Below are 26,301 nucleotides of genomic sequence, written 5' to 3'. Positions count from 1 at the left end.
AGGAAAAGGAAAAAACTGCCCCAGGGTGTGCACTGATACTATTTATCATATTTTTATTACTTGTTTACTACAAGTAAAATATTGGAGCAGCTGAGATGTTTCAGCATTGCAGATTTCATTATTTTCAGATCTGAAGTTTAGTGTGTCTGATCCTGGCTGAACAAATTAAATAGTAATAATCATTCAGCTAGGTGAGTCCTCTGTGTATTGCAGACCTGTGTTTTAGAAAACAGACCTTTGTCTGAATTTGTCATCTGTGTAATTCACTGAAGTGGAGATGAATGTAATAAAATGACCCTTGGGTAAAGAGATCATCTTGTTTTGTTTCTGGAGGGGGGAAAGTTTTCCTGAAACTCTGTCACTCTTGGATGAGCTGATTAATTTTTATCTTCATTATATTCCTGTTTTCCACTGCACTGCAAAGCATGAATAAGCTTGTGGCTTTTTCTCTGATGGTTTGCCCCCTATATTTCTCTGTGTAAATTCTTTTTTCATTTCTTTGCTTACTAAGTCAAAGTTTCCTTGCCAGTGATTGAAATTCTGGACTGAACAGTACCAATTAGACTAATTTATGTGGGTTAAATTCTCCTGGAATGCTTCACTATATTCCCTGTGCCATACCTTCCCAATATTAAGCTGTTGAGGGAGAAGAGATTTAAAGATAAACAATCTATTTCCTTTTGAGTTACAATGAGATAATATCAACAAAAGATCCTCCTTTAGTTACCTACATAACTTATTTAATGTAGCAGTGGCTTGATTGAAATACAAGTACAAAAATATAAATAGTAAAAAAATGACAGGCCACAGTTTACCTCAGACCAGATCTGCTCAGTTTACCTTATGACATATCTGAGGAAAAATAAGGATGATTTGGGATTCAGGCTGGGAAGCAGACATGCCACTGAGGTGACTTTTAACTGTTGCTGTGTTGGTGCTGTCTTTGAGCAAGCACAGGAAAGAGGATGCAAACAGCCGATGGTTTCCTTTGAAAAAGCTTTTCTGTCTAAATTTAGAAAATTCTTTGCCAAGTCTCCCAAGGATCTTTCCAGAGACAGTGAAAGTGCTCATAAATAACCTCTCACCCTAGTAACAATACATAACACAGCCTGAATTGCTGGGATTTCAGCATCCCCTGACCAGCTGGGTATTGTGCAGCTGTCAAGCCTCTGCAGCTCCCCTGTATTGCTGTCTGCCTATGATAACAATAATAAAAAAAAATCAGCAGAAAATATTTTTGTGGTTTTGGAACTGTTGTTAACTCTTGCTAGTGCCACATTTCTTCTTTAGCTGCTGTCAATAAAAGAGTGAGTCTTTGGCATGAGAAATTTGTGCTAGTGGCAGCAGCAGCTCTTTGGCAGCCCTGCACTCTCTCCATGCTCCTGAAGATAAACAGTGTGTGAAGTCCTTGGTGCCATAATGCTTCCTTTTTATTGCTGAATTTTGCTGCAGGTTGGGGAGTTCAGAGCCCATGCTGCAGAGTGGACAGCCAATGTCACCGCTGAGTTCAAGGAGACTCGAAGGCGCCTGAGCGTGGAGATCTACGACAAGTTCCAGCGAGCCACCTCCATCAAAAGGAAGCTCTCTGCAGAACTTGCCGTCAACCACAACCAAGACCTGACCCCCTGCAAGAGAACACTGTCAGTGAACCACCTGACCAGCGAGAAGGACCTCTTGCCAGCTCTGACAAAGACGGACAGCATTTACATGAATGGTTTGACGCCGCACTGTGCAGCGGAAGAGATAGCTGTGATCGAGAACATTAAGTAGCCATGACTCTGGATCCCAGCCCTTGGGAAGCTCTTGGCTTAGTCTAGCCATACACCTTTTTTTCCCCACCCTGTCGATGACCAGTGCTAGCAGCATTTTATATGTGTGCATGAGTTCCACAGAAAAACTACAGTCCCGAGTTACCATCGTATCTCTGCAGAGACACATAGATGAATGGCACTGCTGTTTCCAAAAGATGCTGGAACAAGCAATGTTTTCTGCCTTTATCTGCCCAGACTGTTTTTCACTTCTAATGTGCCATATGGCCTCACAAATGAATCTCACTTGTTTATGGTAACAATGTAGCTTTGAGGGATCAGTCCTTAAAATTTCAGGGTCTACCTTACTGAGCCTAGGAATGGACCATTTCTGGACTACACACATTTGTAAATGGCAAGAAATTCTTATGCAGCCTTTTACCTAAGAAATTTTGGTCAGTGCCTTATCTTTTGAAGAATCAGAACCTCTACAGTTCCTGTACAACTTTTATTTGTTTGGGTTTTTTGCATGAGAAGTGTATTTCATTTAAGCCTTTCGTTCTTGAAATGGTGGTGTTTCAAAGGTGTCTGTTGTGAAGATACCAACCAGCATGAATGAATGCCAAAACTCAACAATCATCAATTGATGTTGTTAGCTCCAAATTTAAAGGCACTGCAGTTTCAAAAGTTGCAAACCTGTCCCCCGGAAGTATTTTGTTTTACTCAGGTCCAGCTGATACTTGTTCATGCTGACTTGTAGGATTTGCAGACCCTTTTCAGGTCTTAGTTTTCCAAGCAGTGTTCAGCAGTTGTTTTTCTCCGCATTAGATGTACCAAAAAAATCTGCAGCTTATCTATCACTAAATTATTTGGTAGATGACAAGAGCAAGTAAAAATTACTGTTTTGATGAGAGGCAGGGGGAGGCTTTAAATTTCTGTGTTCTAATAATCTCATCCAAAATAACAATGCAGAAGAATACAGCTATTTTTAATAAACATAAACCTTCTGCCAGATATTTGGTATGAAAAGGATACTTAATTTCCTTTTTAAGCCAAGTCACCCCAGAGGCTACATGATATTTTACCCAGGAATCCTGGCAGAGTGTTTTCCTGAATGTCACGTGGGCTGCCTGTGCCAGAGCTGTGGCTAACGTGGGAATGCAATTGAAACTGGTATCACTGTGACTTTCTACATTTCACATAGAGATGGCTCTGAATATCAATGCAGGCATGAAGAAAAGCTGATAAATAGCACAATCTGAATACCGATGATTGTTCAGACAGGATAGGCTGACAAGAAGCAGATCTAAACCAGACAGTGGGTTTTCTTTATTGGTGTTAAGAAAACACATTAATTTTGTACCTTCTGTTTTGCTTACATGAGATTCAGAAGAAATGCAGGATGGAATGGATAATTTTGCATTTTTTTCCTTTTGTTAGTCTACTGTAACCTGGCTGTACATAAAATGAGTAGAACAGGCCTTAAAGAAAAATTTAGGCTCTGTAAATTAAAAAAAATGGGACTTTGCTGATTGGGCATGATTCAAGTGGCAAATCTTACAGCATCTCTGACCATTAGATAAAATGCAAGATATGAATGTTCATGTTTTTTGGATGCTTAGCTTGTTTTCTAATAAATATAAGTTAATATGTACATTCAGTGTAAATATCAGTCAATTAACATTTACAGAGAGTACGCTTTTAAAACTAAGAAAGTTCCATGACACAGCACCAAGCAATGCTCTTATAACAAAGACCCTTGTCTCCCCAGCACAGTGTTCTGAATGTCCACATGGCAAGGGTTCTTCTTGCCATGTATAAACTGTGAATTGTAATGAAAAATAAAGTTTTTAATTAAAATAAGTTTTCCTGAATCTCCTGCTTGCTACAACTGGAATGCTAAGAAATAACTTGTGATACTGATTTTTATGCTTTCATTGGTTACAGAGTATAGCAGTTTGCCACCTGCTTTAACTTAAGCTGGTTTAGCAATAAAGGCTTGACTTATCCAGCACAGAAATTACTATTTTTTTTCCTTGATATTAAAAAGTATGCTTTTTGGTTGCCATACCTTAAGTTGTGTTTCTTGCTATTTTGTTTCAAAAACTTATCAGAATTCTGTTTCTTCCATCGTATGCAACAGAGCTTCTGGGGTTGCTCCATCCTTGCCCTGGGGGAGGTGCAGGAGGCTCTGTGCTCTGGCTCTCCTGTGTTGCTGGTACCTTTCTGCAGAGGGTGTGAACAAGCACCTCCAAGGACAGTAGCCTTTCATACTGCAGCAGTTCTTTCTACAGTCAATATTTTACAGGGGCCTCTTTAATTAGGTCTTGGCCAAGGGAATGAGAACTCACACCAGCCTGCTGGTGAGGGAGGAAAACTGGGGGTTTTGTATTGTTTCCATCTGATGTGTGTGTGGGGGGTGTGTGTGTGTGTGTGTGTTTTAGTGCCTTTTGGATCTGATTTTTCAGAAAGGGACAGGTAATGTTCAAAGTTTATTGTCCTTGATTCCCTGAGATATCTTAGATTAAAGCCTTGTTCCTGTTAGCAACCTGCGAAAGTGCTGGGCTTTGTGATTTCTTTCATTTTAAAGAGTCTCAGAACCTGCTGAAAAAAACATTTTTTTTTTGAGATCCTGTGGCAATGTTCGAGATACAAGCATGGATACTTAAACCCATTCTGTTTTTATTTGCTTTGACTTTTGAATATGATCTCTGGGAAAAAAAATCCCTGTTAATTTATATATATTTCTTTTTTCACTTTTGCAAAAGATCTAAATTATCCTCCCTTATCAAAATAGATTGTGGGGAGAAAAAAGCATAAATAAATCCTTTATTTGGGAGTTTAATAATTGAAGGAAAAAAGTTGCCACAGTCCAGGTGGTATAGAAATACGTATCATGATCCAAACATGTCCAGTGTCATTAAAGTTATTGGAAAATCTTTTCTTCCCTCTCCACATACCTTAATAGACCACAAAGTCTGGGGATGGCTCAGTTAATTTATAATACTTCAGGAACTCAAAGGTTGTTCTCATTATTCCCATAAGAGCACACTTTTGTATTGAAAAACCTAGCTTTCTTGCCTCAGGAAATTTTGCACAGCTCATTTTCCCTTCCAAATATGGAGCTGCCTAAGAATGAATTAGGATCCATTTGTACCTTTTTCTCTGTCACCCATACATGAAAACATTTCAGACTGCTAATATGCTTGGTACTTAAGCAAGCTTGTGGAATGGTAAGGGGCTCTTTTCTTTAATATTGAAAAAACAAACAAAAAAACGCATTGGAAAGATGCCTTCTGGATGAGAGACAAATTGTGGCACATAAGAATCTGTAAAGACACATGCTACCTAACAGAACAGTTTATTTCCCAATATTACAGTAAACACTTCATTTAAAAAAACAATTTGAAATCTCTTGAAGGGGTAGCTAGAGGTGATCTGTATTGTTTACTGTTGGCTGTGGTAATCTTGTAATTTTTTTTCTTTGTATTTTTTGGTGTGCTGTACCTGCTAAAGTGTCTATGTTGATGAAACCCTCAATGAGAGCTGGGGAGATGAATTTGCAGAGAATTTGTACAATGCTCCATTCTTGCTTGAGTACCTGGCAAGAACTTTCTCTGGCATCCCCTCACATGCTTTGTAGCCCCAAGCTGCCTCTCCCCCTTTTTCTAATATTTCTAATATTTTGAGATGCTACTGTCAGAGCAGTGAAAAGCATGGAAGGATCAAACCCAGAAGCTTGCAGAATCTCATGAGCATCCCAGCTGTGTCTCTGTCTCTCTCCACTCTTCCTGATTCCACAGAAGGAAAGCTTGAGGGTAACAGAAACCCACAGAAAAACTGAACCTCTAAAGTTTCCACCCTTGACCTGATGTGGACCTTCCTTAGGTCACACTGTGAGACCAGGATGGCAGATGGGAGATCTGAACATTTGTTTGGAGTTCTTCCTCCTCCAGCACTATTCCTGCACCAATGACCTCTAAAGGGGAACACAACACACCCTGCAGAAGAAGAAAGGAGGCTGCTCTGCTTTCAAAAGCAAAGTCAAATCTACATGCACATCAAAAGTCGAGGTACACTTATAACTAATTCCTGGGAAGGAGATTTTCCTGTCAGGGAAAGTACCTACAGTGTTGAAATACAGCAGTAATTCCTCTAATAAATTCCTGTCAGATAGTTCTGTGGTAATTAACTTTTCTTTCCTACCTAGCAGTACTGTTTGAAAGGGTTTTATACATATGGAGAAATACACATTTTCCATGACTTCCAGAGTTAATTATTTCACCATTAAAAAAAAAAAAATTCTGTTGCCCTGCAGATTTAAATGAACAACGTAACCTTATAGTGAATAAAGTGTTCCTTTTGGGAAAAGTAGACAAGATGCTGATTTAGTATTATTGGAAATAGCAAGCTGTTGAGCTACATGGAAACGAAAAATGTCAGCTTTTTCATTTGGACAAGCATTTTCTGCTTTGCCAAATTATTGTTACAATTGTAAAGAGCCTTTGTGGGAATCGACAGGTATAGTTTTATTGCACTTGGAAAACTTGAGTTTTTCAATCTTGAGCCATTGTTTATCATGCTTTTATGAACTTTCAGAGGACTATATTGAATAGGGTTGTAAACAAGTACATTACTTATTGTAGAACAAGAAGTCCCCTTCATGCATAACAACTGATATAGTAGCATATGCAGCTTTATGTTCTGGACCCAGATATATTTGTGCCTTTAATATGTATTGACATTGTTGCATCTTAAATTGTCTAAAAAGCCCACTTTGCTATAATGACTATAGTTTCATGTAAACTCAGTGATTTGAAAATATAGCTCAATTTTAAGTCAGTATCTTAGAAAATCAATAAACTTCACAAGTTTTTATGAATTATAACAGTCTATCAGCACTGGTGATGTAATAAATAATGTCTTATTGATTGCCTGTTTTAGTTATTTCTGAATATTAGCAGTTTTCCTACCATAGTTGCTGGAGACAGATAATTATGAAGAAAGCAACTCATCTCCATGGTTTGTGATCAATATGCTATGACTGGCTGCTGGTATGAGAATTCTTACTGGTTAAAATGAAGGTATTCTGCTCGGCCTGCACTGTTACTAATTTTTAGTAGAAGCATTCATTAAATTCTCTGGGTGCACTAATTTTTCTGGGAATGTCACAAGAGTGTTTATATAGACCTCTCTAGTTTGACTTTGGCAAACAAACACTTAGTGAGAAACTCCTTTGGAAGGATTGACTGTGTTAATTCAATTGTTAATAATAGCTAATTCTCAAGACTAATTATATGCAGCCAGACCTTCATCCTCCAGAGAAAGGCATATAGCACAATGTATAATAGAGATCCTGATGGGAACATACTATTTGTCTTTAGCAATAAATAACAATATTCTTCAGAAGTTAATCAACAGCCTGAAATGACTCCTTAAACAGCAGTTTAGTGTTGGCTCCATTTTTTTTTCTTTCACTATTAATTTTATCCTTCAAATTAAGCAGGGTGTCCTGAGAAGTTTTGCAGAAGCAATACACTTGCTGTGAAAGATGTATTTCAGTCTTGTTGGGCTCAGGGGTTACTGATACTAACCTTGCTGAGTGACGAGAAAAGTGAACATATATATTGAAAACTTTCTTATGAGAACATGAGAGAATACATTGTTGTACTGCTGATTTTGACTTTTATACCAGTGACAGGTCTGCTTCTGTTTTGTCTGGATTTTGCTTTTTCTGCAAAATTATAATATTCAGTATTCATGCACTCAAACATGCAAAGCCCACTAGATATGGTATGTAATGTGATAAAGAGAAGCTTTGCTTTAATTACCCCAGCTGTAGTTAGCATACCCTTCTCTGTAATATATTGGCATTCAGAACCATTTGTCACCTTGCTTGTTCTCTAACAGAAGAGGAGGAATTTACAGATTTGAAGGAATCATGTTGCACGTTTGGACAGAATAATAGCCTAAGAGTTGCAGTCTGGGCCCTTCTGAGCTGCAGACTGATAAGTCACAAAGTCTGAATGGTTTTTTGATAGAGAATACCACAGTGGCTTGTAGCAAAAAGAAGCATAAAAAATTAGGCTCTGCTTTGAGAAGTGAAAGTGGGAGTAACGTGTCATGTACCATTGTACTTCATAAAGTGGAGGTGGTACAGACACAAAGACCTTTTCATTTCTCAGTGTCCTCAGGGACTGTTAGGAGAGAGTCAGAGTGTAGCCTGCATTACATTGCTGTGCTTTTGCTCTTTTGCAAGCTCTGAATGTGCCCCAGCTGTAGAGGCACTGTACCTTCCTGGGTGCCACTTGGCTGGCAGTGGTGGGGTGTCTTCACAGGGGTTCTCTTTCTCTTGCTCGTGTAGCACAGGTGGAGTAAGAAGAGATGGGTTGGGCTGTTGTAGGAATAACTTCTCATTCTTTGGAAAGAGTCAGGACACACCTGAATGCTGGACCAATTTCACTTTGGCTAATATGAAGTCCTTAAAACTGTTTTATGTAGAGAAATGTTTTTGGAAAAATGGATTCCTATTTGCTCTACCAAGATGAGAGCAGAAGCTGCAGTTTTGTTTTATCACTGCAGCTGCATGCTGCTTTTGAGCTTGGCTTGTCTCTAAATGAGCAAGACTAGCACAGCCTTAGCAGTGGAAGTGGTTTCTGCTTGTGTAGGCAGAAACTACAAGAGAACCATTCCTTAAGAGTTAGAAATTAAAACATTCCTCCAAATTCAAGCTGCTGGTTGGTGATCATGGAATCAGGTTTAGAAAATAAATTTTTATTCTGAGTATAGAAAGGCTGCATTCGCACGTTGCTCCATGCTTACTGTCCTTTAACAGAGCTGCCTGCTCCAAGAGTGAAGGATTACATTGGAGAACATGTAAAGCCCTTAACTGCAGAGCACACCATAAACCTTTCTTCCTTTCTGTTACAAATCCAAAGACAGTTTCTAAACAGGAAAAGGAGAGTACAGAAATGCACCAGTAGCTACAAAGATAAGTCAGGATATTTTCCTTTCATTATTTTTCTTGTTGTTTCTGTTTGTCTGTGGGCTAGAGTTAAAAGACTTCATACATTTTAATGTGGCATCTTGCATATTAAATGTAACTCGTTGAAGCAAATTTATGTGCTGTTTGCCTCTGGTTTGCACATTTTGGTCCTATTAGAAGTTAAAAAACATTCTCCAGTGTAGGTGAAAAAGAGCTATTTGTGAAAAACATGTGTGAGAAATGGTTAAGAAAGAATAAGCTTCTGACTAGTGTTTTCCCAATTAATATGCCAGAAATGTTGAAAAAAATGTATGTTATTGTGGCAACCATAGCATGATACGACCATGTGCAGATCAGCATGGGGCTGCCATGCCTCACAGTATCCCACAGCTTCGGGAGCTGTTGGGATTGCATGCAACAAGCATAGAGCTGCTTTCCTACCTCTTCCAGCTTGTCTGCCTGTCAGTTTGGTAATTTAGCAGCAAAACCCTCCTTTTTCAAGCCAGTTAGAAGAAGAGGAAGACAGGGGATACTAACCTGAACAATGGGGACAGCCGTGATGATTATATCAAGTTCTCAAGTGTCCTTTTCTCCACATGTGCTATTTGGGGGCTATGTGAGAGACATACCTTGATAATTGAAGTGCTGTCTCATCTCTGCAGATATATAGCTTGGGTTTGAAACTGCCTGTAAGCCTCCACTAACTCAGAAATAAAGAAACTAAAAATGATTTCAAAGAAATAATAGCAATTTTTTGGAGACAGTTATTATCTTGGGGGCTTTTGATGGTCTGTCTGTATTTGTGCTATACCTGAGGTAAGGGGTTATTACAAATTGGCATGAAAAATCAGGGTACTCTAAAGTCAGGCCCTTTACACCTGATTTTGTATTTCTTTGACATCTTACAGATAATGATAAAAACCAGAACTAAAAATCACTAGCCTGAAAATTCCTTACAAAAATCCCTGAACAACAAAACCCAAAACCAAAACCATCCAACAGTGGCAAATTAATTGTTTCCTCAGTATTTTCCAGCAATATCCCCCCACCCTAATGTGACTTTTTCCATCTTTCCATTTTTCCCATTTTATTTTATATTTTTTGTGTTGTTGAGCAGAGAGAGAGGAATTTGAGAATTAGGTTTGTGTACTCTATTCCAGCTTGGGGCTTACTCAGGGAGCAGAAAGATTAACTTTTTTTAGCATTGGTAACAGTTGCATTGGGATGTCTCTTAAAAAAAAAAAACAAACCAAAAACAAAACAACCAACCAAACAACATCAAAAAAACCCCCTAACATGGAAAGCATTCTGGATTTGGTTTTTTGTTTTCTTTTTACTGTTGCAGAATGACAGAATATTTTGAGTTGGAAGGGACCCACAAGGACCATCAAGGTAATCTCTTAAATGGGTGTTCCATATGGGGATGGAACCCACTACTGTGTGTATTATTAGCAGCATGGTCTAACCAACTGAGCTGATCTCAGGGTCTGAGTTCCAGCACATTCTTACATTTGTGCTTGAGAAAAACTCTCTACAAGTATTTTATCCTCTTTTCTTCAATCACTAAAAAATTCCCTTTTACAGTGGTAAAAAGAAAGCATCCTTTATGGCCTCTGGCATACCCAGACCAAATTTGTTGTGGTCACTCGTTTTGTTTTGTTTTTATTTTGCTGAGATACTCCATATCTCTCTGAATCCTTTTCTTTTCCTGGGATTTGGAGACAAGAGTTACCTCTTTGCTCTCTGCTCCACTCTCTGGCCTGCCCAAGGAGGTTGTTTTTTCATGGCTTGTTCATACTGTAGAAATGCAGATTCATGATGTGATGATACAGTTGTTATCTTTTCACTGGTTTAGATACTAAAATGTCTCATTTCTCTCTTGTGGCAAGGCAAATTAGTCACCTTGAATACCCCCACCATGCAGACTCCCAGGAACTTCTCATATTCCCTTGATTCCTTGGACATCTAGTGAAGTGCAGGGTGACTCTGAAAAAAGGAAAATTGTTGCTTATAGAAGAAATCTTTTTGAATAAGGATATTAAAAAAATTGCTGTGTGTTCATGGAATTAGGATGATGCTATAATTCTTAACTAATGCAGTTCACTGGGAAAGATTTGTGCCTATGTAATAAATAAATAGTAGTGAGAAGTATGGGAAGCACAGATAAGTATGTAAATGTTGGTTGTAAGGTTTATTTGAGACCACTCTAAACATCTGTCTAGTCATCGTAATGACAGGCATGTAAAATTAAAACCAGCACTTGGGGTTTGGACTTTTCCCCTGAGCAGAACTGCTGGCTCACTGCAACTTCCTAGTGTTAGACTGGAAACCAGGACTCGTAAAATACCTAATTTTTCTTCAGAATAGTCAAACCTTTGAGTACAGACTCCTGAAAAGTACATGAAGGGGAATAGACTGTGGAGCCATGCTTTAGGCTGGAGCAATGGGTACCTCCATATTCCCTTTCATGGCAGATGACAGCAATTATTAATTTACTAAAACCTGTGCTGCCAAATTTTAGCTAAATGTTGGACATGAATCTACTTTGATACATGAGGTAGCCAGATTGGTGGAGTGCTTCAGGGGTGAAAAATCTGAGTCCATTGGCAGGTACATGAAATAAAAAAATACACAAGAGAAAATATAAAAGGAGAGTCTTGTTTTCAGCGTTGCCTCCAAGAATCAAAAGCCCAGGAGGCAGAGTCCTGTTTTTCATGTCAAATAAGCTGTCACTAAAGGCAACATGAGAGACTTCTCACAGGAAGCAGTTATTTAAATGGATGAGCAGAATATGAGGCCACAGTCTCATTTCTATACTTCTTCGACCAACTCTGTCTCCCAGTCTCCTCCTGGGGTAGGGTAAAACAGGGCAGTTACTACCCAAAGGAAGGGAAGGATTGGGCAAAAAAATAGAACCACAATGATTGTGGAGAGAATTTCAATTCTGTGTGCCTCTCCAGGGTTCTAAAATTTGGATGAAAAGTGTTGTTAAAATGTCTTTCCAACCATTTTGTTTGATCCTATTTTTGAAATTATGCTATTGTGTAGTTTCTGAATAAGCGCAATACCAACAAAAGTCTTTTCTTGCAGTTTATTCTCACTTGTTTGTGCAGTTGAGCCTTGCATATAAATATCACAACTGCTTCTGCTCCAATAACCCACAGAGAGATATTGTCCTCAAAAAAAAGTCAGAGAGTGAGGACATTGCAGGAAAGGCTTTGCTCTAAACCAACAACAAGGCTTAATAATTGCAAAAGCACAATTTATGCAGTGAGTGGGAGCTTAATACCAGTGCAATTAAGTGTAATGACGTCACTAATCTGCCCAAATGTTCATTCAGCTTGGCAATCAAAGCTACAAACCTACATGGCTTTCAGGTCTGTGGGGGACCTGCAGCTACCTCAGCTCACTGTCCCTGTAGCTGAGTGGCAGAAGAGCCAAAAGCTGCCATGTGCAGCTTGCAGCCAATCCCTGTGGTGAAGGGGCACTGAACTGGAGCTGTCCTAAGCTGTGCAACCTCTGTTCCCTTCAGACCTCCTCTGCTGGCTCTGTACTGGAAAGATGCACCCTGTGTATCACAGAGACAAACATGAATTCAGGCTGGGAGCAGAATAGTCACCTTACTGTGGCACCTCCAATCACCTGAGCTTCTGGGAGATTTGCTGATTCAACTGGCAAATTTCTGAGTGAGTGACAGTGTGTCCTGAGCTGCATGGAGGTGAGGGAACAGCTTCTTCAATGTTCTTTTGAGGTTCTTCATTCTGCAGAGCAGCCAAACCAACTAAAGATGCTTTTTCCACCCAAGGTAGTGCTTGTCCTATCTTTGTCACTCTTGGTTTATTCCATATGTAGGAGCATAGATGGGCTGACAGATGAGGGTTTTGGTTTTCAGGTTTTTTAAAATAAATTAAGCTAGGAAAAGGAAGTGGATGAAGAGGAGGAGCTCAACTTTATCTTCATCCTTCTCCAGTGCCATTCCTCACGCCACCTGAAAATGTCATCAAAGCTTTCAAGCCCATAGAGGGGAAAAAAAGGTCATGGTATCACTTGACTAAATGAAAAAAATAAAGCACCCACCCTGAGAAAACACTTTCTAAGGCAATCTTTATGTATCTAAGACTCATAAAAGAAAGGACACAGTATGTCTAAATTTTGCTTTGCAAGTCACATGGAGATGATGAGCACAAGAAATGAGGCTGGAATATCATGTGGTGGGACTGATCTATTTAGTCTTGCCCCATTTTTAAGTGACCTCAGTGCAGCTGAATTCTTACAGTATGCAAAAACACCTGTCAACTACTGGTTGTGGGTTTTTTGTGGAATAAAATATACAGTTAATTAGTATACATTAGAATAACTTTTAGCCATCACTTTTATTATATTAAAGAACATTTTCCTTCTAATTAATAAGTCTTCAAGTTTAAAAGATCAAGCTTGACATAAATAAATCTGAAATGACAGAGACAGAGACCTCTGATCAAATGAAGCAATGCTAAGCTTTTCAGCTAACATGAAAGGCTAATTACTGAAGTGAGATTTAATAATTGATGCCTTCATTCAGTATAGCTCTGAGATTTAGGTCCAATAAAGAATTTATGTACCTAAAAATAGTAAATACAGGACTTAATTTTCCATCATTTGGTCCCCAGATAGGGACTCAGAACCCTATGCACATTATTGAGGCCCTAGAGCAACAAAGCAGTGAAGAAAATGTCTCAGATCATCAGATGGGGGCTAAGCTTGGTGCCTTCAGCCTGCCCACAATTAGCCAGGCTAAACGTGACTCGGTTGATGATGCGGGGATGTGGCAGTGAGGGGTGGCTGAGCAGCAACTCAGCTCTCCTGCGTCTGATAAGAAACATCAGGGCTTGCTAAATTGCCATCTCCTTTAGCTCGCCATTTAATCCTCATGTTTAGACCTGGTTTAAACAATATAGATGCCAAAAAAGCAGAAGGAAGCCTTACATTCAAGGTGTGCCTGAGGATGCTGGGACATGCTTCTTCGCAGTCCTTGAACTGACGTGTTACTGAGGTTTTTGCCCCCTCAAAGCACTTGGCAGGACTTTTTACTGTGCAGTCAAAGGGGGCTGAAGTGAGTTTTGCTACTGTCTCTTTTTACACAATAGCTCTTACCCTGGAGCTCTCTGGGAGATTGAACTTCATTAGCTGGAGTGGATGATTTACTTCTCCTCCTTGAAACTGAAGTGGGAGGTGGCAAAGGATGATGCTGAGAGGCTGGAGGACCTGCAGCTCAGGTGCAGGGCAGTGAGTCCCACACAGCTGAGCCCTGCTGCCGACTCACTGCCCGCGAAGCACAGCGACGCAGGGTTACCCAGATCTCGGGGCAGACATCTCTTGGTATTAGCCTAAGGAGTCAGGCTGCATCTGGAAAACAGCCTCATCCCAAAAATACCGTTCTCCAGGATGGAAAGGGTTGACCCAAGTCTTCTGGTAAAACACGGGAATTGGGGCCTGCAGCCAGGCGTGGTTTAGGCCTCAAGAGTCTCTGCTCTGGCAGCTGCGGTGGGGGCGGTGACACCAGGCCCTGCAGATGTTTGTGGTGCTGGAACTGATTGTGGAGGTAGAGGTGACATCAAGGGGTGAACGTGGCTGTGGTGGTGAAGTTTCTTCACGCACTGGGCTGCATGAAGAGCCTGAGCCTGCACAGGAAAGGGTGAGGATTCGAAATGCCCTTAGATCATCACTGGTGCATCCCAACCACCAGTGCACAAGTGTGGTGAGTGAGCTAAAACTAAGGGGGAGGGTTGTGTGTGGTCACTTGCTCCTGTCTTGATGGTAAGAATCCGTGTCTGCCAAACACCCAGTGCAAATAACTAAGTAACTATTTAGTGCAATACAACACTGGACTATTGGTGTTTTGCTTTGGTTTTCCTGTTTGTTTGTTTGCTTCCTTGCTTGGTTTATTTTAAATAGATGGATGAGGGTTTGCTGCTGTTTTGCTTCCCACTAAGATTGCCAATGACTGGAGGGACTGTAGGTTTATGTGGCTGCCAAGTAGTGGGCCCTCTCCAGAGGTGAACTGTATCCAGATGGGGAATCAAGAGACAGGTGGTGGGGAGCTATACTGCTCCACAATTCAAGAAACTAATATTTTCTAACACACCATGTTGCTGCTTTTCTCCCAACCTAGAAGTGAGAATTTTGTTAAGTCTGATGTTGCTTTGTACTTGAGCCAAGCTAGTGATGCCTGCTGCAGAAAATATTATGACTGGTGGTGACAAGTTAATATTCTTCCTACAATTATGGCATTCCTGGAGAGCTATAGGAAATGTCCCAACGATATTAAGTAAACTAGATGGCAGGGAATCCAGCAGCATCTCTGCTGCAGAGAGCAAAATTGAGCAGAAGCAGCACATTAATCAAATGCTTAGGGGAAAAGAAAATGTGCTGTGCAAAATCACATGAGTTGCCTTCTACAGTTCTTCATGGTTTTTATGTTGATAGCTTGCTGAAAAAAATGCTTTTTCAAGTTTATTGCTGAAGGTTACTTAATGAATGTGGGGTTTTGCCAGATATAATTACAATGACAAAGTAATTATCAGTGCGTGCTACTGCTTCTCAGAAGAGAAGTCAAGCAAGTCCACATTTTAGTCCATTTTCCTAGAGGAAGAAGTCCTGTGTGAATTGGCTTTTCTATAAGTTCCCTATTTGGCCCTTTGTTTTCTATTCTCTTTTGTCTTTGGTCCAAATTCATCTGAACTGATGCAGTGTGAAGAATGATACATAAAAATACAACATTATTCCCAGTCTTCTTTTTGTGTCTCTGTTTGCATGTTCTGGATTTCCAGGAGGATTTTTATGGTTTTGTGTGTGTATTTGTTTTCTAAATAAATAAAAACTGTCAGGTGAATTTATCAAACTAGGAAAAGCTAAATGCAGTTCTGAAAAAGTGACAGTAGGTTTGGGTATACAGAAACAATACTGAGATAATTCAGGGAAAATCACTACAAACAACCAAAATATTAGATGGCTTTGTTGCTCTGGCTCTCAAAAAAAACCACACTGCAAGCCTCCCTTTTTGGACTCTGGCTGGATGCCCAGTGCCTACCAAATTCACTCGATCATGCTCCTCCTAAGCTGGAGAGAAAGAATGTTGAAAGGCTTGTGGGTCAAGATAAGGAAGGGCAGGGAGGGATCAGTCTGCAATTTCTGTCCCAGACAAAATAGACTCAAGGGAAAATTCATGTAGTTTATTGCCAATCAAATTGGAGCAGGATAATGAGAAAGAAAAGATAAGTCTTAAAACACTTTCATCCCACGCCTCCCTTCTTACTGGTCTTAACCTTACTCCTGATTTTCTTTACCTTCTCCTCATCAGGGTCGGGGGGAATGGGGGTTGTGATCAGTTCATCACTCTTCTCTGCTGCACTTTCCTCCTCAGGGGGAGTGCTGAGTACTCCTCCCACCCTTCCCCTGCTCCACAAGAGAGAATCCTCCACAAACTTCTCCAGCATGTGTCATTCCCACAGGCTACAGCTCTTTGTGAACTGCTCCAGTGTGGGTCCGTTCCACAGGGTCCAGTCCTTCAGGAACAGGCTGTGCTTCTGCAGGTTTCCCACAGAGTCATAAGTCCTGCCAGAAAACATGCTTTAAAACAGGCTTCCTACTGGGTTACAGTCTTCTACCAGGAATCCACCTGCTCCAGAGTGGGACTCCTGCATGGGCAGGGTAGAGATCTCCTGCTGCATGGACCTTCATGGGCTGCAGGGCCACAGCTGCCTCACTGTGGTCTTCATCACCGGAACCTCTGCTCTGGTGCCTGGAGCACCTCCTCCCCCTCCTTCACTGACATCTGTTGGCAGGTTTGTTCCTCCCATTTATTCTCACTCCTCTCTCCAGCTGCAGTTGGTGTTGCACAGGTTTTTCCCCCTCCCTTCCTAAATACATAATCCCCAAGGTTTGCCATTGCTGATGAGCTCAGCCTTGGCCAATGATGTGTCCATCTTGGAGCTGGCTGGCTGTACGGGACACAAGGCAAGCTCTTAGAAACCTCACAAAAACCAGCCCTTGTCACCTCCCTGCTACCAAAACCTAGCCTTGAAAAGCCAATACCTGGTTGTAATAAATAAATATATAGATTTATTGTTTGAAACTTCCCCATAAACCACTGTTGTTTATCACCTTGTCCTTCTGTGTTGGTTTAATGCCCTGGTTCTGTCCCACATCCCTCTGGGAAAGGGTGTGTTCCCTCCTCACTCAGAGCACTCCAGCTCTCACTTTCATGTTTGCTTGAAGGTTCCAATCCTGGCTTTGAATCGACTGTTTACTGACATTGATGCCAAGCTATGGCAATAGGACACAGAAAGCCATGTACAGGAGACCACAGTGTCTGGAATCGGGGCTTTTGGATGGCCACACGGGATTGTCAGCTGAGATACTGTGGGCAAATAGAGTTAGAAATGTCGTGTTTACTTTTCCTGCAGAGAAATGGATTAAAAAGCAAACATTGCTAGGTTCTGGTTTGCATCTGCCAGATGCGTGTGCTTGATTATAATATCTTCCTTTTTGCAATCAGGAGGAATAGACACTTCCTCCTCCCTTTATTCTGTCCTGTCTCAGCCTGCTTCCACTCTGGTGCTCTCTTTGTACTGACTACACTGTAGTTTGTGGTTGCTTTGGGAGCTGCAAATGCTCTCCCCTAGCCCCAGGCAGATCTTTCTCTGAGAGCATCCCTCTGTGCAAATCTGTCTGCTTGGGCATCTGTATGACTGAGCTTATCCATCTTCCTCCCTGGCACGAGCAGAGGGAGCCAGGAGTTGTGGGAATGCCCTTGGAGAGTCTGGGATTTTTTTTCTCTGTGTGTCACCCACTGGCAACTTCACATTTATGTCAACCTGCAAAATATTTCTAGGGTCACTACTTGCTGATTGTCTGACCTTGCTCTAACCTCTGCCTGTAGAGTTTTGTAAGAAATTTTGCATTTTTACATGAATGAAATAAGAATTGAAGCATGTCTCTGAAAGTGCTGGAAGAGGCATCAGACCAAGGACTAAAAGAATGGCCTGTGCCCAAAAAGAAGCATGCTGCTGCCAGGTTGCTGTTCCCAAAACTAAAATTGAGAAATGAGGTTTTTATGTTGTGACTGTGCTGGCAAGATGACAGCACAGATGACTCCTTGGTGAAAGATCCTAACAACAGAAGGCATGTGGCATTCTTTTCCATGACAGCTAAACAATAACTTCCCCACCCTCACTGCCTTTTTTTTCCTCCACCTCTTTTTCTTTTTATTTTTTCTTTTATTTTCCCTTTTTTCTTTTTTTTTTGTTTGGTTTTTTTTTGTTTGTTTGTTTGGTTTTTTTTAATTTTAGTTTTTATTCTTTTCTATATCCCTCTCTCCCCTTACCAGGAAAACCCTTGAGCAGTAAATTTTGCTGGTTTTTGTGGCATGGTGTTTTCCTCTCATTCCAGAGAGAACCATTCCAGGGCAAAAGTAAGATGCTTGACTGCATCACTGAGCCACTGTCACATGCCAAAATCTTTTCTGCAGTTCATCAAAAACATTTTAAACTAGACTTCTTATCAGAAATATGCAAATATTTTAAAAATATTTATAAACCTAGCAGGTGTTTGTGTGTTTCTCTGCTAAACTTTAGAAGATCTGAGGGTTTTTGTTATTGTTGATTTTGGATAGTTGGTCTTAGTCTACAATAGTTCTTCAGGCAATTTTTTTTATTTTATATTATATATGTATTTATATTTCTTACTCCTGTGGTCTACTCCCAGCCAGCAACTAAGCACCATGCAGCCACTTGCTCACTCCTGTGTTCCCAGTGGGATGGGGAGGAGAATCAGGGAAAAAAGGCTTTTTTCTCAAGAGAAAAAAGTGGGGCACAAGCCAATTGCTCACCACCCCCTACTGATGCCCTGCCTGTCCCCAGACAGTAATCAATGGCTCCTGGCCAACTCCCTCCAGTTTATGTACTGGGACTGTCTCACAGATGAGTAGTTAGACTGTTTAAAGAATCACCATCAAAAGTATTGGCAAAAAGCAGGTTCTAATATGAATTTATGAATCCAAGGCCAGGCTCACTCTATTACTTTCTACATAGAGGAAGGACACATAAGAAAATTGAATTAGAATCGATTTGGAATTATTTGCATGAGGACCGAGGATGCAAGAGAGGAAAGGGTGCAAAGAATATGGGTACAAAAAAATAAGGGTGCAAAAGGGTTTGTCAGCACTTAATCATCAGCAAATTTAACATTTAAAAAAGCAATTCTGTAGGATTTGCTACAGTTATAACCATGACTTCATTATAGATTCACAATAACAGCACTCATACCATAATCAAATCCTAGGCAGAGAGGTGTCTGTACATCTATATAAAGATAAAGGCTCCCATTCAAAACTCCCCTAGGGCTCAGGGAATACTCACATCCAATCCCTTGGTGTTTCTCACCAGGCATGAGCTGCACTTGGAGCAGTCTCTGTGTTCCAGGGGTATCAGCCTATGCCTTGTTGTCAGTGGTGGTCCTTTGAGTGTGGCAGACTTGAGGGTTCTGGGGCTCTGAGAGGTGTTCCAGTCAGGGGGAGGTGCTGGCACAGCCAGCTGCAGTCCAGGAGAGCTCCACAGGCCTCATTTGGGACTGCTGTTAATAAGATCGCAAGATGATTAGCTTCAGTCATCAGTAAGTTTCCATCCTGACCATATCCCATGTTGGGAACTACTGGAAACCATGGTCCTGTTTCACCTGGGCTATGATTCAGGTAGGGAATGTCCCAAGGCTGGCAGGGGATGACTTATTATCTTTTGTTCCCTGCCTTGGTCAGGCAGCTGATGTTGCTGTTATGGTCAGGGCTGTTTCCTGCACTATCTGTATTCTGCAGGAGCTCCTTGTAATGGGCAGGGACGCTTTGCTGCCCAGCTGGTCTGGTAAAGGGGCACTTCAGTGCTCAAATGGTTCAGTCAAGGCCTGCCAGGGCTCCTGTAGTGCCAGCATGGGGAGAAGGATGCACCACCACAGTGTGATACTCCATGGAATGAAATATCCCCTTGGCGAGTTTGGGTTGCTGACAGAGCATGAGGAACTGAAAACTCCTTGATTTTGATTATTTTTACAAGTATTTTAGGAACTCTTTTTTGGCATTACTCAGCAACATCTAAACCATCAGGGTGTTAGCAGCATTATTCTTGTCCTAAATCCAAAACACAGCACTGCACCAGCTACTAAGAAGAAAATTAACTCTATCCCAGCGGAAAGCAGGACACATATATTAGGTTTAATATGTAGTCAAACTACTGGCAAACAGGACTTCAAAATTAAATCAAGATTGTTTAGAATAGGCTGTGCAGAGCTGCACTCTGTAAAGAAATTAAACTGTATGTTGACTCTGTCCTTCTGTAGCAACGACCTGAGGAAACCCCCACCTTCAGCTTTCTGATATCCATAGGGCTGCTTTGCCCCCACCCTGTATCAGGTAGTTAAATATTTTTAGACTGTGTGGTCATATAGAGCTTGGTTTTGGAATTAAGTAAATTTGATTTCTGCATATTACTTGCACAGCCTGATTGGCAAATCCTTCAACAGGATCAGGTTAAACAATAAAACCTGAATTTTTGAATTTGGTGGCTCTGGCAGTTAATGATTTTGGGATTCCAAGCAACAGGCTGTAGCACTAAAATGTGCATTGTAAAAAAGATTGTAGTTTATTTTCAAATTGTGCTGTAATCTTGATATTAATGAAAAAAAAGAGGGGTGGATTTTGAACACATGCACACTTTTCCCTTGGTTTTTGATTATGTGTAAGTGTTAGCGTCTCAGGATAAAAATACAGCAGTGTTCAGGCCAGCTCTGAAGGATGTTAGCACATTTAAAGATATAATATTTGGCAAGACAAGAGAATAAAAGAGGAAACACCACCAGCAAAACGGCCATATGGTCTCAATAACAGTACAGCTCCAAAAGGAGCTGCAGCTGTGTTAAGTGTATCTGCTTTGCAGAGGCTCTAACAGTAACTAGAATTCAGTGTAACTGAACTACCTAAGAGGGTAATTGCACTTGTTGGATTTTCAGCAGACAGTCTCCCTAAATGTAGCTTTATACAGTTCTATTTTTGCCAATAGCAAGGAGGGTATTAAAGATTGAAATACTGAAGCTTTTAGTAAACAACATCCTCTATGGTCTCTTCATTTTCTAGACTATATCCAGCTAATTCTTTATTTATATAACCTGAAGCTTGGCAGAGTTTCATCCAAATCTCAGTGACACTCTTATGCTCTGGAATAATTATCCTGTTGAACTCACTGCAAGTAATGATGAAAACTGCAAACCTATTCTGCTTGCTGCTATCCTGGCATCCTGAGTCTGGTTTCCAGTTTTTGTCTTTATTAGCTTCGGCAGAGAAGTTGGTAGGAATTAAATGTGAGATCAGTTACATAATGCATTTCTGGGTATTCAAAAGTGCTGATAAAATCTATTATGAATTTTGTGGGTCGAACGTCAATAGGACATCTTTCAGGTCTGTGAGCTTTACATCAGGCTTTTGGAAATCTGCAATGCCTTTGAGAAACTTGTACCTTCATTTGGAACTACTTTTAGGTTAACCAGTACCAGAAACAGACTCTTGAAAAGCAGCGGTCCCTTTATTCATCCACTTTCCTCAGTCTGAAATGACAAATGCTTAGATGGAGCACTAACTAGAGAGATATCTGATAATTTCATCCTACCATTATTGATTAGATGAAGTGAAACCCAAACTAAGGTTATAAACAGTCACTTCTATATTTACCTGGTCTTAATTTTTTTGTTTCTGAATGATGTGAAAATATCTAGATACACTGGTCTTTTTTTTTTTTTTTTGGTTTTTTTTTTTTTTTTTGTTTTGTTTTTTTTTTGTGGTGAAAACTCTTGATTCCACTGAATCTGCTTGGCCTCTGGATCTCACTTAGAGCTATCAGAGGAACTTTTGCAGCTAGATGACAGAACAAATCTGTTAATGGGGCATCCACAGCTGAAGCAAGTGACTAGAGAGACAGTCAAACCTTATCATGTGCCTTAGTGCTCTTGGAGCATTTTCTAGAAACAATGAAACATTTTTGAATACAGAAGGACTGGAATACAGAACACTGATTACAGAAATTTAACTGTTGTACTGTTTTTCCTCAGTGTTCCTTACCTGAAGACTCTCTAAAAATTAAGAACTATGCAGGAAATTCTTTAGGTTTAGTACAGCTGATCTGAGGACATAAAACATTTCAAGCAAAAGTTTCATACCTCTGAAATCACCACCAGAATTTCACTTAATGATGTGATTGACCATAACCCCTGTGTCTACCCTTCTTAGTCCCTTACTAAGAAGAGATCTTTGAGACAGGAAAGACAAAGACATTGGTGTTTGGGAACAGGAGTACTGTTCTATGATCTACTGCTGTCTATAGTGCTTTGGAAATGGAGGATGCATTATTTTTATCATCATCATCATTATTTGGAATGTTATATTGGGTGCTCAAGATTCATTTGAGTGGGGAGAAGATGAAGTTGAAATCCATTTGAATTAATAAACAGTGTGGATTTTTTTAAAGTTGTTTGCTGTTTCAGTATTTTCTGAGGGGTAGGACAACAAAGGAAGCTTCCAGCACCTGTCTGTGCTATTCTTGCCCTCTGGATAAAATAAGGCTTTTCATCTCTCTGAGTATCAGTATTCTGTCAGGGTAGAAACTACAGGTATTCTTCAAACTTTCTTTATATTTTTTGAATCTTCAACTCCTTCCAGGAGGGGATGGTAGTGTAAATGTGTAGGCACCTGTTTGATCTGGAAAATAGCCTGAGTAGTTAGTGAGAGTTGAATCATGTTTCCAGTGCTTCTGGACATAGCCAGCCTAAAAATATATCCTTTCCTTGCAAAACCTTAGTTTGTGTGAAACAACATGAAAGATTTTGCAATAGAAAACAAATTCTGTTATCAAACAACAAAAAATTAGGGGTTTTTTTGTTTCCTTTCTAATAACCAATACTCCTTAATATGTTTTCATAGTTCTATCTTCAAAGTGGCAGCATTCCAGCCCTTGGTAGCTGGGTTTGGTTTGCTGTTGTGGCAGCAAAGAATCTCTATGTTCCCCTTGTGTTGCAGATAGAGGTGTCTTTCTACAGCTTGGTCAAAGCCAGCCAAACTTGTCTTATTTGAAAATCATGCTGAAGTGACAATGGGTTTTTGCTGTTGTTGACTGGTTATGCTTTTGCATTTCCCTGATTAATGTCAAGATATTATCCTTTGAACCAGAGGTAGAAGTTCAGCTGAGAGTATGTGCTTTTCTCTGTAGCATGAGTGGCACGTCTGTTTTAATCAAGGATAAAGCCCAGAACATATGTGCTCTTTTAGAAAGGTTAACAGAGTTCTGGTGCCTGCATTTTTTTTTTCTTTTTGCTTTGGGTATTTTCCCTGACAATTAAAAAATAAGTGTGGAGAACATTTCTGTTGCTGTTGAGATGGGAAATAATTTGCTGCCTCCTAATGATCATCTCTGACTAAACTTAGGGACTTTATGTCATTGGATTTACCAATTCAGTGTCTAATTCTGCTTTTAATTTAATTATAGGGAAAAGTAGTACAATTTAAATTTGGGGTTTTATTTTTATATTTATAGTTGGTAATGTTAAGAGCAGTATTCTCCAAGGATATGCAGGCCATTTCTTCATCATTTGAAATCTAAATTAAAGTGGGTATTGACAATTTTATATGTGACTTATTTTTTCTGTTGGCTTTCATAAGGAGCCAGTAGAATAATTTATATTTGTTTGTTAAAAATTAGTTTGAGTTCTAGAAGTGTGTGTCCTGGAGATAAATTTCATATAAACTGGACATATTCTCCTTTTTTTTTTTTCAAATAAGGAAATATTCTATTTGCCTTTCAAAGAAATCAAGTTACTCCACCCATTTTTTGGAGTGGTAGATGATCTAAACTTTCTAAATCAGTGCTATGGATCCTAGATACATGATTTAGTTCCTTCTAGAAATAATGTTAACCAAGTGTACCTTTAGCTGTTTATTTCTGAAAATTGAAGTTTAGTTAACGAGGGTTTCATTTTGTGGAAATTGTATTTTTGATCACTGTTTGTGGTACAAATTTAGAGAACAGATACATAATGTCAAGCAGTCTGCCCATGTGAGATTTGAGATGAGGATTGCAAGAGGAAGAGGCAAGTGTCCCACTCTGTTAGGAATCAGTGGATTTTGGTATCTGAGCTGGCTGTGGCCATTTGTGTGCTTGGACCTCATTGAAGGATCTGTGACGTTAAGGGCTTCACTTTCAGGTGTACATATGAAGACAGAAGCTTTCCAGCAGTTCTCTAAATTTAGGTCGAAGTCTATCTAACAATAAATGAAGCGACAATATTATTCTTAAATGGAAATACTATTAAAAAAATAAGTTTTTTGGAAATTTATTGTATATTTTGAAGTAGGGACTTAAAAAAGCCTTGTGCTTTTCTTCACAGAGGGAAAAGAATCTGAAAGAAAGCAGGGAAAAACTCTTCTCAGGAAGACAGTGCCATTTATTTGGCCTGTATTTATTATATCAGGTAGAGTTTACCTCTTAACTGTACTAATCTAAAGATACATGGTTTTCTTTTTAAATGCTGAAGAGGAGAGGCTTATTTTGAATTACCCATCAAATTGACTTGGGGGCAAATTTTACCCTTACCACATGCTATAACAGTGATTTAGGGTTTTTAAAATAGTACAGTACATGCACAACATGCAAGACATTACATAGTTATAATAAAGCATGGAATACTAATGTAATGTACATCGAAATAAAACATAAGATATTCTCCTTTTGCTCAAGAAGAGAAGAATTCTCTCCCCTTCATGCAGTTAAAATTCCTATCCTTTACAGTTGCTCTGTGGGAAAAGGTCATGCTTTGTTTAGGTAGATAACTTACCTGGATGTGTCTGGATTTAAATTTTAATTCTGCTGAATTTTGAAACAGTACAAATAGGAAAATGTGTTTCTGATCTAGTTCTAGAGCTTTTCTTGAAATACAAAGCATTTTTTAAAGGCTGAATAACTGCTTCTAATTAAAGCATTTCTAATGTTGGGCCTGGGTTGTTTCGGGCTGCTTTTTTGCTAAAGTAGTATTTCTTGAGGTCCTTCAGGGGTGACCATTAATCAAGCTGGTTATTTCCCTTGTTGAATTGCCAAAATCCTCCAAACAGTTTACTAACTGAGTTGCTGACTACTCCTTGCAAACGAGTAAGCCTAGCTCTTTAGCTAGTAATCTTTTGCAGTCAACCATAACTTCAGCTGATTGTCATCTGAGGAACTAAACACATGATGTTTAGATAGAAAAGATATAAATAAAGCTGCAGATTTATATTTATATATTTTGTTTATATTACATTTTTCTTCAACAATTAAGGATTTGCTAAAAGGCATTCTGTCTTTTTTATATAGAATGCTTTTTTTAGCATATGAACAAAGAATGTGCAGCTCTCCAGGGCTTCATGAACTTACTGTCTCCTATAATTTTCAGTCCTTGTAATTGTAATTTTTTTGAGGTTTGCTGACATTCAGTTGAGATCAAAACATAAGAATACCACCAGCATAACCCCACACCTTTGCTTGAGGGTAGTTAAAACATTTTATTTTTTTATTCTCTTCTAACCAAGAAAAGAAAGAATGATGAAGGAGGGTTAATTATTTCTGAAAGCAGATTTATTTTTAAAACTCATTTACAGAATTTTACACCCACATATATGTAGATATTTTACAGATGGTGGTGATCTTATCCTTAGGGGTAAAAAGTTAAGGTGCAATTTCAAGCAACTCCAGGATTTTTCCTGGAATAGAATGCCTAATAATTATCCTCTTTTTCTGCTACATGCAGTAGTGAAAAGGGAGCAATAGAAGTGCTCCAGTTATTCTGAGATTAAATTGGAAATTAAATATTCCCTCCTCAAAGAAAGCTACCCTTAGGAACAGGTTTCTTACCATTCAGTTCCTATTTTTTTAATACTCTAAAACCCACTGTCAGTAGTCATTATACCTGTGTAGCTATTGGCCATCCCAAAAAATGCCATCAGAGCAGTGGTGACTATACGCTTCGAAAAGTCTGATTGGAAACACTCCACCTTCTTATGCAAAAGAATAAAATGCAAGGGATATGCATTGAAAGAGGTTATTATTACTAATAGTGGTGTACTAACATTTCTGAAGTGATGATTCTTGAAATTAGTGGCTGTAATGCTAGAATTTCATGTTCATTTGTGAAAATGCCAATCATAACCACTGATTTTTGTGCAAGTGGTACAAAATGAGGGCCTGAGTTTTGTGGGCAAAAGGCTTCTTCCTCAAAGCCTTAGCAATTAAAAGTGCTGTAAATGATGTCATTTGGGAGTCTGAACTGCTGTGCTTACAGTCCCTTCTGGATGGCATAGGGGAGGAGATGGAGATGAATAAATGTGCTTGGAAAGCTGTGAGCTTGGAGCTTTCCACAGAAGCAGTTTTCCTACTTTTGTTTTTCATTGCACATCTACATGACAAGGCATGGTGAAAGTTAATTTAAGAAGCCTGGAAACTGCACAAACATTTCACTGCTCTGGGAAGG

General features: G+C 39.6%; 1 protein-coding gene and 1 long non-coding RNA gene across 11 annotated transcripts in view; one reads left to right on the top strand and one right to left on the bottom strand.

The window, feature by feature from the left end:
• KCNK2 (potassium two pore domain channel subfamily K member 2) overlaps window positions 1–3,819 on the top strand; it is a 128,977-nt gene extending 125,158 nt beyond the window's left edge. For all 8 annotated transcript variants that reach the window (XM_064414223.1, XM_064414227.1, XM_064414225.1 and 5 more), the window contains one exon: window positions 1,453–3,819. In XM_064414223.1, the coding sequence (XP_064270293.1) occupies window positions 1,453–1,770 (318 nt within the window). In that variant the 3' untranslated portion in view covers window positions 1,771–3,819. The remainder of the gene's footprint in view (window positions 1–1,452) is intronic.
• The window catches only part of LOC135297067 (uncharacterized), a 39,163-nt gene extending 25,155 nt beyond the window's left edge, over window positions 1–14,008 (bottom strand). For 2 of the 3 annotated variants that reach the window (XR_010359086.1, XR_010359087.1), the window contains exons 1-2: window positions 13,867–14,008; window positions 10,466–10,719 (exon numbers count right to left, since the gene is read on the bottom strand). This is a non-coding gene — a long non-coding RNA (uncharacterized LOC135297067). Of the gene's footprint in view, window positions 1–2,283; window positions 10,720–13,866 lie in introns of those variants that run through there. The other variant, XR_010359085.1, reaches the window with a different exon arrangement.
• Window positions 14,009–26,301: the final 12,293 nt, after the last annotated feature.

The sequence above is a fragment of the Passer domesticus genome, chromosome 3 (assembly GCF_036417665.1).
Source record: "Passer domesticus isolate bPasDom1 chromosome 3, bPasDom1.hap1, whole genome shotgun sequence".
Taxonomy (NCBI): domain Eukaryota; kingdom Metazoa; phylum Chordata; class Aves; order Passeriformes; family Passeridae; genus Passer; species Passer domesticus.
Note: the sequence above shows the minus strand (reverse complement) of the source record. Positions and strands in the feature narration are given on the sequence as shown.